This window comes from Cervus canadensis, chromosome 21, assembly GCF_019320065.1.
Source record: "Cervus canadensis isolate Bull #8, Minnesota chromosome 21, ASM1932006v1, whole genome shotgun sequence".
Taxonomy (NCBI): domain Eukaryota; kingdom Metazoa; phylum Chordata; class Mammalia; order Artiodactyla; family Cervidae; genus Cervus; species Cervus canadensis.
In genome coordinates this window covers 18,223,048-18,243,080 of record NC_057406.1, presented here as the reverse complement: position 1 = coordinate 18,243,080, position 20,033 = coordinate 18,223,048, and the positions used below count along the sequence as shown (strand labels likewise).

Below are 20,033 nucleotides of genomic sequence, written 5' to 3'. Positions count from 1 at the left end.
AAGCCAACTTTTTCACTCTCCTCTTTCACTTTCATCAAGAGGCTCTTTAGTTCTTCTTCCCTTTCTGCCATAAGGGTGGTGTCATCTGCATATCTGAGGTTATTGATATCTTTCCCGGCAATCTTGATTCCAGCCTGTGCTTCATTTTTTACCATAAGGACACATATTCCTCCCTGAAAATATTAGCTCTTCTAGCAAGGTTGAATTTGTATTCAAATTCTTTTCAATTGGTTACCCTAAGAAAACTCTATCAAGGTTTTTCTTCCTTCAGTCTCCTTCCCTGTATCATTAGTAGAATTCTTTGGTTGCATGTAATGAAGACAGTAAAAACAAACAAACAAAAAAAAAACTTGTTTTTGGCTGTGCCAGGTCCCAGCTGCAGCATGTAGGCTTTGTTTTAGTTGGGGCAGGCAGACTCTCACTTGTAGCATGTAGGATCTAGTTCCCTGACCAGGGATGGAACCTAGGCCCTCTGTGTTAGGGTTGCGGCGTCTTAGCCACCGGATGACCAGGCAAATCCAGAGAAAAGAACATTTTTGTTATGAGCTAATGGGGGAAAAAATGAGATAAAAGGGTTTTGTGTCTTAATTTATCTGGGCTGCAATGGGTCTTCATTGTGGTATGCAGGCTCAGTAATTACCCCACGTGGGCCTAGTCTTGGCATGTGGGATCTTAAGTTTCCTGACCAGGGATCAAACCCAGGTCCCCTGCACTGGGAGTCTTATCCATTGGATCACCAGGGAAGTCCCAAGTTTGTTTGTTTTTTTTTAATATGAAATTCTTTAGCCAATGAAATATGGAAATATGGAATAATCCTGTCTGTATTGAGAAATCTCTCTCACACACATATGCGCACAGTGATCCAACCAAAAGGTCACGTGAAAGGAGCTTAAATAATAAAACTGAAAGGAAATCAAGAAAAATTCAGATTCAGCAGGTCTAGAATAAGATTTCAATAACCAAAATTTTACAGAATTCAAGGAAAGTATTTATTAAATACTCAACTATATGCTAAGAATTATACATGTATTATAGTTTAGCTAATACTTAGACATTAATCTAGTAAAGCAGGTACAATTATTTCCATTTTTCCTCTTACAAACACTCCTTTATGGCTTGCAGGTGACTTATCAAAGACCATGTAACAGTAAGTAATGAAATCAGAATTTGTATCAGATACAAAGGCCATTCTTTACTGAAAGTATGACAGCTGCCTCTGTATATATACATATGTTATCAGATCCCCTACAGTTCAAATAAACTACATCAGACATGGTCTCCAGTCACAAGATTAAAACGTAGTAAGCAGGGCTATGACAGGTGTGTGCCAGAGCCTTGTCAGAGTGACAGGGAAAAGGCTGCACTTCTTCAGAGATAAAACATGGCAACAATTATTCAGCATGGACAGATATACTGAGATGAAAGGGGTAGAAGAAATTCCACATAATACATGTTTTAGTGTCTATCCTTGTGCCAAAAGGAATAATCATATCAGAATATATTATACAGAGATCAGTCTGTCAAGAACCAAGGAGTTTCAGCTTGCAAAAAGTGAAGAAAAGAAACAAGGAATGACCCATGTAGAACAAGCCTAGAAATACGGACTCAAGTGAATTCACACAAAATGTAGTGGGCAGGGATAACTGACAGAAGAATGAATCACACCCCATGCTGTTTCATTCCCACTTCTGGTGTTTTTATTTTATAAAGAAAGCACATTGAATTAAACACTGGAGAGCTACGGCTGCCTTGTTTTGTGTTACTTCTATCCTCCATCTGAAAAAGCATTCAGTCAAGATCAATCTTCATCCATTCTGTGAGACCAAAAGAACCTAGAGGGGAAAAACACATACAACTCACTCAAACCACAGATTTAAACAGTGCCTATAAATAGGATGAGAAAAAAGAAAAAGAAGATACGAAAAGTAGCTAATGTAACAATAAAAAATAGTAAATTGTCTAGACTGCTGCCAAAAACCATAACCATATCTTTTTGTAATCACCACACTTTACCTTGGTGATCTCAACTGACAAAAGGTTTAAGGCATATCATCCTTACTTCCCAAATTTACTTGACTCTTCTTTGGGAGAAACTATTAGGAAACTATTATTTCCTGGAATTTTCTCTCTAGAATCAATAGTTCATTTATAGGTCCATTATTTTATCTATTTTTTTCAAGATGTTGCCAACATTGCAGCCAAAATTTTGTTTTTATCCCTGGAGTTTTGTGACTTATTTCAGTTAGACATCAAGTAAGCATATTTTTCTAGTGACTGATTTAAACTGTACTATAGAGATATGGGTTTCCCTGGTGGCTCAGAAGGTAAAGCGTCTGCCTGCAATTCGGGAGAACTCGGTTCAGTCCCTGGGTTGGGAAGATCCCCTGGAGGAGGAAATGGCAACACACTCCAGTACTCTTGCCTGGAAAACTCCATGGACAAATCAGCCTAATAGGCTACAGTCCATGAGATTTTGAAGAGTCGGACGTGACTGAGTGACTTCACTTTATAGAGATATGTGCAATCTTACAAAAATCAACCTAAATTTAGACACTGAATTTTATATTAATTAAAAAATACAGTTATACAAAAAATGTGTCAGTAATATTACTCCCTAACAATCCTATCATATAGACAACAGTGTTTTATTTTAGTCAGCACCAAGGGGAGAAAAAATATCACAGAGTTACTGTAACAAAATGCTTGAACAAACAAAATTAAACTTAAAAGGTTCTTCCTCTAGTGCTCCAGACTGCATTTTCAGTAAGTTATTCAATGAGCATTAAATTTTGGCTCTGATTAAGATCCAAGCTGTTCATTTTCCTTCAGCTCTAAAGCACTGATATCTCCTTATACTAACCAAAATGTGACAGAATTATTTTTAAAAATTTAGAAATTGTAATCTTATTAACTGAAGCCATGTATTCTTATGTTCCATTCTAATATATGTAAAGTTGTGTTTAGCATTAATCAATTTTTAATAGGTGAATTTTTATACCATTTTTTAAAAAAAGAAAATTCACTATGTATTTAAATGATGATATCAGTAATTTTGGCTTCATGTTACTGTAAATCCTTTATTCCAAATATACACAATCAATCTACTTAACGATCTACTTCTCCCATTGCTAGCCTAGAAATCTGTCAGAAAAAGAAATTTAGAATATTTTGTTGCAGATTGTTTTGCTTCCCAGAATAGAAACAAATGTAGGCCAGAGGGGAGATGAAGTAAAATCCACAGGGACTGAGTGAGAAAGAGAAGCACGGAGAGACAGAGGTAAGAGAAATACCAAGGCAGGAAAGTGGAAGCACAACCAGAGAAAGAGAGGGAAGGCAGAGCCAAATAAGCAAGAGAGAAGGCGGATGTGCAGAAGGGACTGATGGGCAGACAGTGATAAGGAAATGGGACTATAAAGGAAAGAGACAGCAAGAAGATCATTTTCGGCCCCAAACTTTGTCAAATTACATACTTACAAATTAGTTATCCCCCTAATGTTCCCCCTAAAAATGGGAGGCTATATTTACTACGATATAGCATAAATTTTTACCATCATTAAAGTCCCCATATGGAATATGTTAGTAACTTGATGGGGGGAAATCTTTTCACAATGAGTATCAAATCACCACGTTGTACACTTTCTTAAGATTTTATCCGTCACTTATACCTCAATAAAGTTGAGATAAAAAAAAAATCTACATGTATCAATATACTGGAAATCTCTAATTTTACATATTGCTATTTTTCTCCCCCTAATTTAAAGAATGATAGTACTCTACTTAGGACAAATTCATTCTACATCAAAAATTTATAGCCATTCATGATTACGCACCACAGTAATTTATGGAACACTGGTATCAGACTGAAAACACATTCTTGAAATTAACTTACCATTTTAAAGTCAAGATCAGCAACTGCAGTCCTGTTTCCATTTCTGCCCTGTTGCTGGACATGGTATGTCACGTTCTCTCTCTTCTATGCAGACTGCCAGTAGCCATCAATCTGAAGAATTCTTTCTTCTGCTGCCACCTACCAGTTTATTTCTCTGCTGCAGCAGAAGAGTATATAGAAAAGGTTCTCGCTTACTAGTCACATTAAATAGAAAGCTTCCTTTGTTTAACATTTCATATTTTCACATGTGCATGAAATTCCTGTTTCCCTGAAACCTCCCCACCAAAAGTTAAAACAACAAAAATCCCAATCACAGAAAATCAAAACAGGTATGATCAATGTTCATGCTAAGCTGGGGGAGGGGGAGGGGGAGAGATTCAGACACTCAGCAGTTGCCATCTCAAGGAGCCATTTCTTGTCTGTTAACACTTTTCTTCTTCACCTGTCCCTACAAATAATAAATGCATAACTTAACAATTTAACTAGGTAGTCTACAACTCCTACAAAGTTTAAGTTCAGAGACTACCAAAAGACTCGTGGAAGATGCAGCAATAAAGGAGTTTTTAAAAGTAATTCTAGAAACTAAGGGTGTTAGGTGCTTTACCTGCTTGAGTTTTCAATGTTCTGGACTGCTTATTGCCCAATGGCTCTGAATACATTAAAACACGAACACATACGCCACCTACATTTAAAATAGGGTAGCATTTGTATGCCCATATAAGCAATGGGTGTATTTTTTTTTTTTTTGCAAAAGAGTAGTAATTTCATTAGGTCCTTTTAAAAGGACTGACCACAAAAAAAAAAAAAGAAAAAAGGAACATTTTCTCATACTGTAAACATACATAGAAGAATTAGGGCAAAAAAAGGGAGACAAGAGTGACAAATATAATAACTGTTGTAGAACTGGAAATTAATACCACAAAAATGCTTTTTCTCTTTTTTAGTATCCTGAGATTCACTTGTATTAACATTCTCCTTATTAATGAGGTCTAGGTTTCACTTATTCTTTATTAGCTACTAAAGAACAATATGCAAGAATGAGCTAGTGATGATAATGAACTAGTAAAAATGGCATGTTTTTGTTCCACCCTCCCACTACCTTTACTCCCAAAGTAAAATCTTTTTTGGTCAACTTAAAAAAAATAAAGCAAACACTGACATAAGCACTAGAGAAAGGCTGGTCAACAGTGGCACTGCAGTGACATTGTTTCTGCTTTTTCATTCCTTCCCCCATCTCAAGCCCCACCCTTTGACCTCTGTATATGGGATGAGCCTGAGCAGGAGAGTTGCTGATGTCAGGACTGCGCCGTTCCCACGGATGCTCCTAGAGGCCTGCTGTGCTTCTGGGAACTGGGGCACAGGGATGGCTGTCTGACTGAAACCTAAAACAACAACAATTCACCCCACCCCTCATGTTCCCGAACCCCACAACAGCAGCCAGGATATATATGCTATGTAAGGACCATCTAATATAGTTTGAATATGGTGAAATCTGAAAGTAATTATTCTTAACATGTAAGTGATCTTCAGGGAGGGGGAAGTGGGGAAGGCAGCGGAATGGAGGTTCACAAATCCTCCACGTTCCAAGTAATCACATAGTGAATACACCCTAATGCTGGCTATTTTTATCAGCAACAGAACAAGATCCTTCCATTCAAGCCTATTTAGTATACATCATAAATTACTACAGGAGTGCAGTGGGATTCCTTGGTTAGTAAATTTCAGTTCAAGAGATAAAATATTTTAAATCTTAAGATACTACAGGAATGACTATCCCTACCTCACAGGAGTGAACTGAAGCACAAAACAAGTTAGTAACTTATTATATGCCTTTAGCAGTAGAAACCATATTACAAGCCAGGATTTCCTATTCACTAACCTAGAGGGTTATCAGACTTACAGCCTGCTTGGATAGGACATCCAAAGAGAAGTTTTGAAAAGTCCTGACTTCTGCCACTAAAATCCTACCTATCAGAAAGAGGAGTATCTCCCAAAACTCATATTAGAGCTAAAACTTTAGGAAGGACAGGAAAAAGAAGGAAAAGGGCAGGTGGACTGGGATAGACACAGGAGGGGATAGTATATTTACTAACAGGAAGGCTGTTAAAATGGCTAAGTTATATTCCTATTTCTGCCACTAACTTTTGCTTCATGGAATTAATAAATTACTTCAAGATCTTGTGCTTCAAAGTGCCCTCCAAATCTATTCAATCTATACCTTTTTGAATGTTTAAACTATTATTTTATTATGTCTGCTGACATCCACCTCTTTCTGAGAACTTGTGTTTCAGAAACACTAAAATCATTTCTTCTGAAATCATGCTGCTCCTGAATTAAATACTCTGTTATCTTGGTCTCATTACCTTTCACTTTTTTTTTTTTTACCTTTCACTTTTATAATGAAGTCAGAGAAAGAGAAGCACTACTAAGGTCAACTGAAGGCTATGGTGAGTTTTTACCATATATATAACCTAGAACCTAATTTTACCTTTTCAAAACTCTAGTTTTCCATACCTGTCAACTCCTAATTGATGTCTTTATACTGTGAGCTCACTGTGTATTCGGAACACCAACCTCTGAAAAAGCTTAAGCCAGAGTAGCACAATGGAAGAAACATACAAACCCAAAACAAAAACAAAGCCAAAAAAGTCACACTCTGAAATAATCATAGACATATATGCAAGAAACGGAAAGATCTAAATGGCTAAAGCAAATCCCCCAAGAAAGTTCTGAGTTCATCCCAACTACTTCAAACTTCACCCCCAAAGGTTTTTTCTATAACCAAATTATTTGCTAGACGAATTTACACATTGTTTTTTGAAATGAAAGTAATTACAAACCCATGGGTGCCTTCAAAGTACATAAAGAAAGGAACTTTTAAAAAGAAAGTAAGGTTAGCCTTGTGATGGAAAAAAAAAAAAGGAGAATCAAATTACCTGCCAGCAGGCTGGGGTTGTGCCTGAATCCAAACCGCTGCATTTACCATTCACTCTACAGCTGCATTATTGGGGGAAGGGGAGTTTAGAAGGGCACTGACCCCGAAAGTTCTCAATACTTCTCACTCATCATCAGGAAGGGGGAAGAAGGAAAGTTTTTTCTCTGGGTATTTTTTTGTTTGTTTGTTTTTGTTTTTTTGGCTCCTGAAAAGGCTGGCAAAGAACAGTAATAGTGCAAGCAGTTAGAATATTTCTTTAAAAACAATTTTAAAAATGCAAAACATTATGGAATTCAAAACACCACATTTTCGTTAATGTAGAAAGAATTGTCACTAGAGTTAGGCAGCCACCCCAAAACAGCATGGCAAAAGGGCAACTGGTATAAAAGAAATAAAATACCACACAAAAATCCAAAACAAAACTAAAAACATTTCAAATTAAACCTGGAAGACTAGGAGATTCCAACAGCAGATTTCTGTCCACTACTGAAACAGTCCAAAATCCAAGCTTCAAAGGCGCCTAAATGTATCTTAAATGAAATTTTGTTTTGTTTTGTTTTTTAAGGAAAAAAAAAAAGAAAGAAAGAAAGAAAGCAGTACCTGGTTATAAATCCTGCAATATATTACATTAAAAAATATCCTAGTACAACAAAAACAAACTTTAAAAGAAATTAAACAAACAAACAAACAAATAAAAACAGTAGCAGCAGAGGTTACCTGTCTGAGCACCTACATTTTCTTAGGAGGGGATCGTGTCTCACCAGCCATATAGCCCATAAACCTTCTCAAAAAGAGTGAGTGAGCCAGGAGAAAAATGTAACACAAGATTGGATTTCACAACGTCTCTAAGCGCCCCAGACCCCAAACTGGGGATTCATTTGAAGGAGGAGAATTCTTTTTCCTTGTTTTCTTCTCGTGAAAAAGAAGAGATGATCATGAAAGTCAATGACTTCTTTCAATGTCTTCAATACCTTCTCAAAAGTCTGATAAAGTGCTCGATGAAAACAAGTCTCTCAACGGATTTTTTTCCTAAATATTCCAGGATGTTTCCTTATTTGATAGCATATACAGAAATATTTCAAAGTTCAGTGGAGTTAAAGCCAGCAGAAATGACCAATCAAAAGAAAATAACTATTAAAACTTTTAAATGGAATAGTTCAAATCTGTATGTTTGTGTATATATATATAGTCCGCTTTTCATCATGGGTGACATAAAAGCAATATCAGAAAGAATTATGTTTAAATACAATTCAGAATTACAATTTTAACAATATATAATAGTTTTACAATAATTCAGATTTGCGCATGATAACAACTATACATATTTGGTTAATACACATTTTTAACTTTCATAATAGCAATAAAGATTTTAAGAAATTTACTAAACCATATGAAAATATATTTAACTTTCACTTAAATATCTGGGCTGGTTTATTTGGGTTCTTCCAGTATGGTTTGTTCATAGTCTTTACTTTTTTGAGAGAATTCAAGAGGACATTTGTGTTCTTTAACTCTAAGATGACCATCCTTGCCCTTCTCATTCTAACATATGAGCGTATGATCCAGAAGTAGGTTGGTAAGGCTATGTCTTAATAGAGTGTGAATGCACAAAAGATAGATAGTGAGCAAAAGTAACAGTGAAATAATCTCAGGTATTTTTTCTAATGTATTTGGTCAATTTGTAATTTTTTACAAGGCTACACCTACATCTTTCCTGGTGCCTTATGCCATCCAACAGAAACCTTGAGTTTTTCATCAAATAGAGAGGGTGTTCTATCTGTGTTTTAAAATTCACTGACCTATATACATGTGATACATAACTATTCAAAGTGTATGTATGTGTCATAATCTATGTGGCAACCAGATGGTCTCTATACACATATGAATGATGATTTAATTAAATGTTCTCCCTTTTCAGTTCTCTATCCCAAACAGTGTGCATCTTCCAAAGTACGGTCATTCAGTAACAGAAGTACCAAGTGAGCCAGCGGTACTTATATATGCCACAATATGTCCCATGATAACCTTGTACAAGTCAAATTCTTTTAGATGAGATTAGGATATCCTCAAGTAAACCAGAAACTCCTCTTTATACATCTTTTTCTAAGGTGAAATGAGACACTGCACAGATTAGAGGTACTATTCTATTTGTCAACAATCAACCTTTCACTCCATTTTAATATTATTTAATTCTATGGAAAAGAAAACAAATTTTATTACATTCCTTTTTTTTTAAAATGGGGGAAAAACTGTACAAGTAAGCATGATCAAACCTCCATTAGAGCTGGTTAATACTGATCTTATTGCCTTGAAGTCTCTCTAGTAAGTGTCCAAGAAATTATGTTTAAGGTCCATCTGAAGGAAAAAAAGCACTGGAGAGGCAAGAAAGGACTTGGGTAAAAAGCTTCAGAGGATTGTAGGGAGATGGAACTTGCTGCTTAAAAAAATTACGTTGAGCTCTGGAGCATCTCTACTTCTTAACACACCTTCCAAACCATTCGTTGGAATAGTTTCCCATGTTTAAAGGCTCATATTATATGCAGTTTGGGGGCTTTTATGAATTCAGAAATAAAGAAATATAAAGAGAATATTGAAGGCTTCAGAGTAGGGCTATAAGAGACTTCTAAGTCCCCAAACAAAAAATGTTCAGTCTACCCCACCCCAAAATCTATGTGTAATAGGAAAAAATGCACAGCAAGAAGCAGAGGGAAAGCATGTAGCCTTGAATAAATCATACACTGGACAGTCTAGAATCAAAGAAAAAAAGCAAACACACATATACACAAAAGCCTAAAAAGCATCTATTCTCCTCATATCTTCAGGTGAGTACCTCTACCCAGCAGAGTACAGTTATGAAAACAACTCGACTGTTTTTTTTTTTAAAGTAAAGAACTGTGTTTCCTATCATGCTCCATTTTCTAGTATCTATCCTTTTTGATTGGTTGGTGTAAACAAAAAGCAAACACATAAACATGCATGCGTGTGTAAGCACATGCACACACACACACACACATACACACAACTCCCTCTTAAAATGTGAAAAATGCAAATAAATAATGATGGAATCACTTCCATTTTATACTCAGGAACTTATAGGCCCTTGATTTGCCCCCCAAAATATTTTTCCTTGTCCTTATTCTTTAAATGCCCAACCACCAAAAGAAAAAAGGAAAAAATAAAAGGCTTAAATGCACATGTTTCAAGTCAGTGTCTTGTTAACAAAAAAGGTAGCATTTTCTTCACTTTGGCCATTGTTAAAGATGCAGGCATAGATCAGGGAATGTTAAGACTAGCATGTATTAAAAAAAAATGCAACATTAACAGAGCATATGTCTTTCAAAAAAGGCTAAAACACTAACAAATACAAGTCAATGCACATATTTTTAACTAGTGCAATTTTATCTACAATGGAGTAAATGTTATTTTGTGTGCCAGACATTGCAATACTGTTCATTTCCCTTTTATCATGCAAACATGCCAATTTTGTCATTAAAGGAAATTTTTATTGGGTCACACTCACGTTGCCCTCCCACCCATTTCAGGGTTGAAAAAAGTCGCTAAGAGAGTCCCTTAGGATTTCGTAAATATGAAGATAAAGCTACTAGTTAATAGTGTATAGGCTGAATTTTCAGATTTTTAAAAAATGAAAAATTATAATTTAGGTGAATGTTTACCTCATCCATTAAAACACAATATGAAATTACACTCCTGTGAAATTTGTACCAACTGTACAAAAACAAAAGGGACCATGAGAAAAATTATGATCTTCATGGCCTGAGAGCCTAAACATTGCTGAGTAACTTAAAAGAGTCTGACATTTTTCTCTCTCACCTCTTCTGCCTCTCTATCTGTAGCATTTGTAAATAAAAGTAACATCTTAATAGCAGAGATCATGTCTATCTCCCATTTCTTCCCTCCTAACTACTCCTACTCAATTTTCTCATCTTCCTGAGCATTTTTCATGAACAGCATTGCAAGTTGGTTTAAAAAAGAAAGAAAAAAGAAAGAAAAAAAGGAAAGAAGAAAAAGAAAGTTTTACAAGGGTTTTGTTGGTTAATTATTTACCGGTGGAATCACTCCACCAGGAGTTTGATTTCATTGGCTAGCAGTTGGTTCATGTTGAATAGGCCCCCTGGGAGCTTGGTGAGCAGCTCTCGCTCGGTGGTTTCAGGGTCGCTGTCAACAGAGCTGGAACTTGCGCTCATGTTGTCGACAGCAGTGTTGGCTGGGGGACCCAGCTCCGGCTCACTAGTCTCACTGGCCGTGGACACCACGGAGAGCAGGGACATACGCCGGGTGAGCCGGCCAGAGGGCAGAAGGGAGGCGGCATAGTCCGCAATGATACCAGCTACATCTAGATTACAAGCCTTATCAAAGGCGATGAAACCTACATTTGCATTGGCCTCGCAGACACAGAAGGAGCCGTCATCTTTCATCAACAGGTCAATGCCGCACACATCCATTCCTAGGATATTAGACACCTGGATAGCTAGCTGCTTCCCTTGTTCACTCAATGAGCACATCATTCCAACACCACCTGGCAAAAGAGAAAAAAAGTTACCAAATGATAAATTTTTGTAGTAAAACTAAAGCAGACCTTAAAAGTAAGCCCACTAAGGTTAACCATCTCTTCAAAATCTTCTAAATCAATAGCAAAAACATAAGTGCTATGCTAATGTAAAATTGGGACTCTGAAGTCTAAGACTCCTTCATTAGGGAATCCCCTTCCAAGCCAGTCTCAACAAATTGATGACTGAGTACTTTTTCAATATGTTATGTTTTCTGAAGACAATGAACTTTGACTAAAGCCTATCTTACTTGCAATAACATGGAACTTTTGCAAAAATACAGTTAAACTATTTAATATTGTTGCCGGTTTCTATCAGTTCCAAATTTTGATTTGTAAAAATAATAGAGATGTGTAACAGAGACAGAGAATAGAATCTAGAAACATGGTTCTCTTGCTCGACAGCCCCTATCCTATGTGTCATCCCTAAGCTGAAAGGATCCTGGGGCTTAAGGCAGTTGGCTGAGTGTAGGGGAAGTCTTTGCTGGTACCTGAGAAAAAAGAATTAGAACTAGATTTTCTAATGTGGTGACCAGCTTCAGGAAGCTTTAGATAAGGACCAGAAAGCAAAAGAACTCTGACAAAACTTTGGCTTTAAGAGCTCAACAGAAGGAAAGTTGACCTAACGACTTTGTGAGTATTGCCTAACCCCGAAAAGACCAAAAGGTAAATGTACACATGAGTAGGATTCAGGTACCCCTCCCCACCTGCCCACAACTACCACCACCACCACTACCACCAGCGAGGCTGGAAGAGTAAGGGAGAGAAGCCCAGGAAATAGGAGGGCTTCGTGTAACTCAGTAAGGGAATGACACACTAGCCAACGAATTAAAGACTGCTTCTCGGCATCCACAGTACTGATGGATCTTTAATGCTCTGAAACCATTTGCAATGCTCCAAATAACCAGAGCAGAGCTCTGATGTGACGGGATAGTAACAAGAACAAAAACAAGCCATCTACAACTGGATGAAAGAAAGAAAAGCATTAAGTTCAAGTTTAGCACAAAAAAACTCTCTGAACTAAAACAAAAATGACTACCCAACTTAAAAACTTCCGTAGCAGAAATGAAGGAGAGTTGCTTTTGTGAGTATAACTTATAACTTGGAAAATCTAGCTTAAGAAATATTTTGAAGCACATACAAAAACACTGAGGTGAAGCCACAAACATAAAAAATTTGGTAACTGAATTAGAAAAACTCCTCCACAAGAAGGAAAGAAGACTTTTCCTGAGGCTTAAAAAAAAGTAGGTCTGATAAAAACAGCTTACTAAAATCCAGGTTGGACGGACTGAGAAGACACACACATCTAAAAATATCCTGACAAAATTATTGAGCTTTTCAAGTAAAACCACCAAAAATAAGAGAACAAAACAAAATAAACAAACTTATATATATTACCTACCCCCCACTTCACCCCCGCTGCCCAATCAGAGTAGATTTGGACATTCAATTGCAAAAGTGTAAACTATAAAGTGGGCTTTCCCAAGTGGCGCTAGTGGTAAAGAATCCACCTGCTAATGCAGGAGACACGAGAGACTCAGGTTTGATCCCTTGGTCGGGAAGATCACCCACAGTAGGAAATGGTACCCTACTCCAGTATTCTCTGGAAAATTCCATGAACAGAGAAGTCTGGCAAGCTACAGTCCATGGGTCCATGAACAGTCGGACATGATTGAGTATGCACACACAAACTACAAACCAGTAGAACTGAAGCAAGATTTTTGCAATTTCAGAATCCTATATATCATTATATATCATATATCATTCTCTCTTTAAAAAAAAAAGCAGGCTCTGAGGTATCTATCACTCACATACATCATCCAGGGAAAATAATCTAGAAAAGATATTAACAGCAGATGACTAAGACTAGAAAACTCAAGATATGGGAAGGAGCAGCTGGGGAATAAACAGTGACGAGTGACAATTCTTGCAACACGGGGATGTGTGTGTGCGTGCCCAGTTGCTTCAGTCATGTCCAACTCTTTGGGACCCCATGGACTGTAGCCCACCAGGCTCCTCCATTCACGGGATTCTCCAGGCAAGAAACACTGGAGTAGGTTGCCATGCCCTCTGCCAGGTGATCTTCCCGACCCAGGGATCGAACCTGTGTCTTCTACATCTCCTGCAGTGCAAGTGGATTCTTTATTACAGAGCCACTGGGGAAGCCCCAATATGGGTATAATTAACTGTAAATAGATAAAGACAGCCTGGGAATGGATAAAGTAAGCACTATATAAAGATTCTTGAAACAGAAGAGATACTCTAAAAGAAATTCTAATTCATACCTGAACTAAAACTATTTAATGGTTTCACCAGAACAATGAAATATTAAGCCCAGGAAAGCAGAAATTTTTGTCTGTTTTGTACAATGTTATATACAAAATACTGTTAAAACAGTACTTGATGCTCAAAAATATTTGTTCAGTGAATAAATGAATCAAGAGGAGGGGAGCAGGAAGGAAAGTAAGACTGTTCTAATCCTCTCACTGGGGGACAGAGGGAATAAGAGGTGGTGCCACTTTCAGAGTAGAGATTTTAAGGAGTCTGGATATGAAGTCTTACACTAGTGAAGGGATCAAGGACGACTCCAAGGATTTAGTCTAAACTAGAAAGATACAGCTGCCAATAAACAATAAGGAGAAAACAGTGTGTGGGACATACTGGAAGTAGTTAGATAGGGAGTTCAGTTTTGGACAGGTTGAGACTAAAATCTTAACAGTTATCTGTATGGTGCTATTGACAAGCAGTGACATATGTGTGCCCAAGTTCAAGAAGAATGCCTAAACTGGAGAGAGCAATTTGAAAAAAAATTGAAAACAGTAACATATAAATGGCATTTAAAGCCACAAGCTAGGTAAGATTACTAGGTAAGAAAGTAAAATAAACAGAGAAGAGGAAAACACCCAGACTATGCACTGAGGCACTTCAACATAAAAGATCTCAGAAAATATACATTTAAACAAATGAAAATCAGCAATATTATCTGGACCAACAAGTTAAATAGGTTAGGTCACAGCTTAAATGAACCTCAATTATACAGAAAATAATACTGGGCTGGCTAAAAAGTTCGTTTGGGTTTTTCTGTAAGACCAACCCAAATGAACTTTTTGGCCAATTCAATATAAAACCAAAGAGGAAATCTGGTAGACTTTTCATACATTCGTGAATTGGGTTACAAATTGAGCCTGGGTGAAAGCAAATTTATACATACATAAATTATGTTTGTGGTAAGTCTATAAATCATATTTACATGTGAAAGATACATTTTTCAACTTATTAAGTAAAAAGATCTGAGTTATATACAAATACTCTTTGAATAAGCTTACATAACACTCCTTTATATCCTAGAAAACCTCCTGCATTGCTTTTACCTAGTGAGCAGTTGCTCTGCATCCTCCCATCTGTAGAACAGCGTAACATGGTGCCAACCACACGGCCTCCCACAACAATGACACGTACATCCCTTCCGTGAGACTCTTTAACATACTTCTGGAACAGGTATGGAGCTTCATGGCGAATAAGATGACTTAGATCAGCCAAATGGTGCTTATCTCGAGCCAAGAAAACCGCTTTGCCTGTGACCAAAAAAAGAGTAAGAAATGAGTATGTCATCAGACTATGAGCAGTTGATATCTGCTACCTATACCTTCTTGTGTCCCAATCTACTTTCTCAGAATCAGTTGCCTATGGTCACTCTCTCATTCCCCAATCTCTTAACAGAATTTATTCTGGTATATATGGTGAGGCTGGGTTCTTATGAATTGTATTCCTTCAGGTTAGCCAATAATACTAGCCTCACTTATCAGTAAAACATTTTTCTGAGTTAAAACATATTTTTTTAAAACATGTTTTATATATTATGCAATATTAAGATACTATATTTGCATTTAGTAAGATAGCAGTAATTACTTTTGTGCCAATAGAAGTGTCTGTTTTTAAAATACAGTTATAAATACTCTGACAGTCTTCTCATTAAGAGGAAGGGGAATCTATGTCCCATTGCTTGAATCTAGGAGGGGATGTAACTGCTTCAACCAACAGAATACAGAATAAGGAGTTCTATCTGACTTCTGAGGCTAGGTTGTAAAAGGTCACACAGATTCTTTGTTCACTGGAGCAGTCACTGTAGGAGCCCCGAGACTTCTTAGCTGACTGGAGAAATCAGGTAGAAATAGTGCATTGAAGCCCCAGCTGAACCCTCATCCAGTTATCTGTCAAGGCACTATAGCTTGGAAGTAAGTACTTGGATTTATGAATCATTTTACGCCTTAAAAAAATCATTACTTAATCCAGAGTTAAGATATTTTATATACTGTTTTCAAACAACATAAATTGGGATGGGGATGATGGTGTTAGTGATCTAGAATCCTTGAACTAAAAGGAAGATAGATCATTAATTTGAGACTCAGTCTAAATTAAGTATGCATCTTAAAATGTCCAAGATAACCACTTAATGAACAGAAATAGCTTCCAGCAGAACTCAATAACTCACAAAAGCCTTCCACAAGTCTGAGGTACCATGCACCTAGCAATTTCCCTACAATTCTTTAGAAGTTCTGAAGAATAGTTTCAATATTATGTATAATACGAACAACTCATACACACCTCTATGACCCCGTGTATTCTTCACTACCATTGGGAACTCCAGTACTTCTGCTTCATCAATCATTTTAGCAAAATTTTCATGACCACCTGGTTTGAGCAAAAAATAAAATTTAAGAATAGCAGCAGAGGTGTTTTATGATAAATTTTATCTAAAGTCAGCAAGACAAGGAAGGTAGAAGGTAAGAACTTATGGCTCAATTTTGTCTTCAGTTAACTATCAGTTTAAAACAACTACTCCTTTTTAAATGGATAAAAACTATTGAACTATAAATATTCTAATATCCAAATCAAAGAACTTAAAACAAAGTTTCCTAGTTCCATTAACATTTTTCATTTTTTATAATTTATTTATTTATTTTTAGTTGCACTCCATTTTCATTGCTGTGTGTGGGCTTTCTCTAGTTGTAGCAAACGAGGGGGCACTCTTCATTGTAGGACTTCTCATTGTTGTAGGTTCTCTTGTTGCAGAGCACAGGCTCTAGGCACATAGGCTTCAGCAGCTGTCACACAGGCTTAGTTACTCTGCAGCATGTGGAATCTTCCCAGACCAAGAGCTGAACCTGTCCCCTGCACTGGCAGGCAGATTCTCATCCACTGTATCACCAGGGAAGTTCTATTTTTCATATCTTCATCCTTTATTCTTCCACCACACAAGTAATAGAAGCCCTAAGATCAACTTGAAAAAATGCTAACACGCATGCGTGTGTGTGCTCTCGCTCTTATCAAATACACAAATTAATTTTTCTTTTCTCTATAATAAAGCAGAGTTCACTGTATCATGAGCTATTCAGTACCCACAGGTTATGTCTTGTTCTTTCTATTTATACTGCCTAGAAATAAATGATGAAGAGCAAAAATGGATTGTAGTTGCAAAAAATCAGCATGGATGACAGAATAATCAGACTAGGAAAAAGTTCATTAAACAACTGCAATATCATAAATTTGTAGCTTAAGAGAAATTATGATTAGCCACTCTCCACATTTTAAGCTGGATTTGGTTAATATACTTTGCTCCTTTCCATTCTCTTAAAATCAGTATGGTAGACTGATGAGGTAAGCCATAACATTTCAAAACCGTTAGGAAGAAAGAACTATTCATATTGTCTTTTCTTGTGCAATTGCTAAAAAGAGCAATGGTATCCACATTTGCCATACAAACTGGCGGAATTCCCTTCTTTAAAATATTAAAATAACAAGAGGACAGTAATTTCTTTTTAAAGCCTCTCCAACTTTCCAAGCATTCGGCTGGACATTTTAATGAAAAACTACAGTGATTTATAGTAAGCCTGATTCTTTAAAGCTAGAAGAACTAGAAAGTCAGGAATATATTAACACAACAATGTTTTAACAGTGCTACTTCAAGTGTGGTCCAGAACCCCTGCCTCTGTGACTTCTTTGCTATTGATATGTGTTCAGAAAAATATGAGTAAACACAAGAAAATAATTTGGCATTGTTCTGATATTTTTACTGTACTTTATGCATACTGTAAATTGGCTTAGAGCACTATAGTATTGAAAGCCACAGTAAATTCTTTTTGTAAAAAATAAAAAAACGGTCCTCTCCCACAGATGACTTCAGAAGCAATGGTTTAAAGCATATCTAGTGTCATTTTCTTTAAAAAATATGAAAATATTTATGAAGCATTAACATGAAAATGGTAATGAAGAGAATCAGAAACTATAGTGATTATCAGATTCTTTTACCTCAGGGGTTGTCAAATTAAACACAGATTTGGCTCATAGCCTTTTTGTAATAAAGTTTTACTACAAAACAGCCACATTTACTATTTAAGCTTCGTCTACTGCAGCTTTCAGGCTTCCCTGATGGCTCAGTCATAAAAGAACCCGCCTGCCAATGTAAGAGATACGGGTTCGATCCCTGGGTCAAAAGATCCCCTGGAGAAGGAAATGGCAACCCACTCCAGTATTCTTGCCTGGGAAATCCCATGGACAGGAGGGGCCTAGCAGGCTACAGTCCATGGGGGTCACAAAAAAGTCAGACACGACTTAGCAACCGAACATAAAACAGCAGCAGCAGCTTTCACAATACAATAGCTTTACTGAGGGTCACAAAAGAGAACATATGGCCTGGAAAGCCAAAAATATTTAGTATTTGACCCTTTACAGAAAGAGTTTGATAAGTCCATTCTATCTATACCAAAGAAGTGAAGTGAAGTGAAGTCACTCACTCAGTCATGTCCGACTTTGCGACCCCACAGACTGTAGCCTACCGGGCCTCTCCATTCACGGAATTTTCCAGGCAAGAGTACTGGAGTGGGTTGCCATTTCCTTCTCCATACCAAAGATAAGTCTCATAATTCTCCTGCCTAGTTTGTTAAAACTTAAAGTCACTTCTATAAGTAGTTCTTTCACATTCACAAATTTCCTTGTATCACATAACCCTATCAGTTTAGCAGGGCTTTCGATACTATCAGTGCTCTAAAACTGAGGCTATAAAGTCTTATGAGTAAACTCACCATAAGAAAAAGTATCTGGCAGAGGAACACCATGACCTGCCAACTCTTGAAACGTCCAGAACTTATTAACACAGTTCAGGATGGCTTGAGGTCGGTTCATCAGCCTGCATCCCATCTTCTCCAGGTGGCGCAGAACAGTGATGTCACTGTCACTCTGCACCCAAGGGGTTGGTACTCTCACTACCACCACCTGCGGGTAGGCAGTGATTAGTTCTCCATTGATACGCAGACCTGAAATACACAGGAATGAAACCAAAACCATCAAAGGAGAACATACAATGAAACAGAGAAATAGATACATACCAAAGCTCAGGTCTCAAAATGAAATGTACTATTCTGCTAACATTTTTACTGAGACAGAGCCACATTCCTCCCTCAATGATTTTCTTTTGTAAGAAAAAAAATTTAACGAGAAGAATTTATGTACTGGGTAAATAAATTCTGGTACATGCCAATACAATGAAATATTATGTATTCATTAAAAAGACTGTCATAAATCTCTATGTTTGAAGACAGAAACATGTCTAGATTTGCTTTCAAAAAGCAAATAACTTTGTGTTTACATATGCTTTTAGTACAAAAAAAGAATTTTTAAAAGAGCGGTTTCTTCAGTTTTATCCAATACCATTCTGTTTTTAAAAAGGTCCCAAATAAAGGAACAAGGTACTCGAGTTGCTTCTTAAAACGTATATCCATTAAAATATATATACTTATTAAAACATTCAAATATAAAAATATAACACATTTATCCCATCCAAAATCCCAGGTTATTATTAGTATTTCCCCTAATGTTAACTAAGTAAAGAAAAATATGTAGGTAATTTTGTTTGGATCGTTTTGTGGCACTTTCTTTCATCATGTAAAATTATAACAGACATCTAAGCCAATGTAAGCATAGCTTTACTGGGCTCAATGGAATTATACTTGAGGAGACACCATATGATCAACCCCTTATTCATGGATATCCATTCAATAAATATTAATTACTATGTGTCAGGTTCTTTTCTAAAAGTTGGGAAGATTGGTAAATAAGGTATATAAGCTTCCTGTCTAATCACCATGCTACACATTACATACCCAAGACTTTTATAGAGAGCGTGTGTGTGTGTACACCATATTTTCTTTATACACTCATCTGATTTGTCAATGGACATTAAGTTTGTTTCCGTGTCTAACTATTACAAATAATGATGCTATGAGCATGGGGGTAACATACAAATCTTCAAGATAGTGATTTTGTTTAAGTAATATTCAGAAGTGAAACTGTTGGATCCACAATTCTGAGTCAAAGAGACTATAAGTGTTCTGATTAAGGGAACTGAGCTTGATATTGCCTGTTGATACATCCCTATCTTTTAATCCTTTCCTGTATGGCAAGGGCTAGACGCACTTCCCAGACCACCTTATCAGCAGGATTCCAATTTGGAGAATTCACCAGTGAAAGATAATTACACACAATTTTAGAGGTCAAAGTAAAAAAAAAAATGTCAAAGTAGAAGTCATTATTCTCTGGGGGCAGCTATGGGTAGCGCTGTGGTCATCAGCAGATGTGAGGTTTTT

At 36.7% G+C, this 20,033-nt stretch overlaps 1 protein-coding gene and 1 long non-coding RNA gene across 8 annotated transcripts in view; both read right to left on the bottom strand.

The window, feature by feature from the left end:
• Positions 1 to 1,674: 1,674 nt before the first annotated feature.
• Positions 1,675 to 6,819, bottom strand: LOC122423374. Its single transcript, XR_006264135.1, has 2 exons — positions 3,890 to 6,819; positions 1,675 to 1,832 (listed from the first exon to the last, which is right to left on the bottom strand). It is a non-coding gene; the product is annotated as an uncharacterized LOC122423374 (long non-coding RNA).
• Positions 6,820 to 7,427: 608 nt separating this feature from the next.
• RIMKLB (ribosomal modification protein rimK like family member B) overlaps positions 7,428 to 20,033 on the bottom strand; it is a 39,403-nt gene continuing 26,797 nt past the window's right edge. For all 7 annotated transcript variants that reach the window (XM_043440362.1, XM_043440358.1, XM_043440363.1 and 4 more), the window contains 4 exons: positions 18,474 to 18,704; positions 15,997 to 16,083; positions 14,763 to 14,966; positions 7,428 to 11,361 (listed from right to left, as the gene is read on the bottom strand). In XM_043440362.1, the coding sequence (XP_043296297.1) occupies positions 10,898 to 11,361; positions 14,763 to 14,966; positions 15,997 to 16,083; positions 18,474 to 18,704 (986 nt within the window). In that variant the 3' untranslated portion in view covers positions 7,428 to 10,897. The remainder of the gene's footprint in view (positions 11,362 to 14,762; positions 14,967 to 15,996; positions 16,084 to 18,473; positions 18,705 to 20,033) is intronic.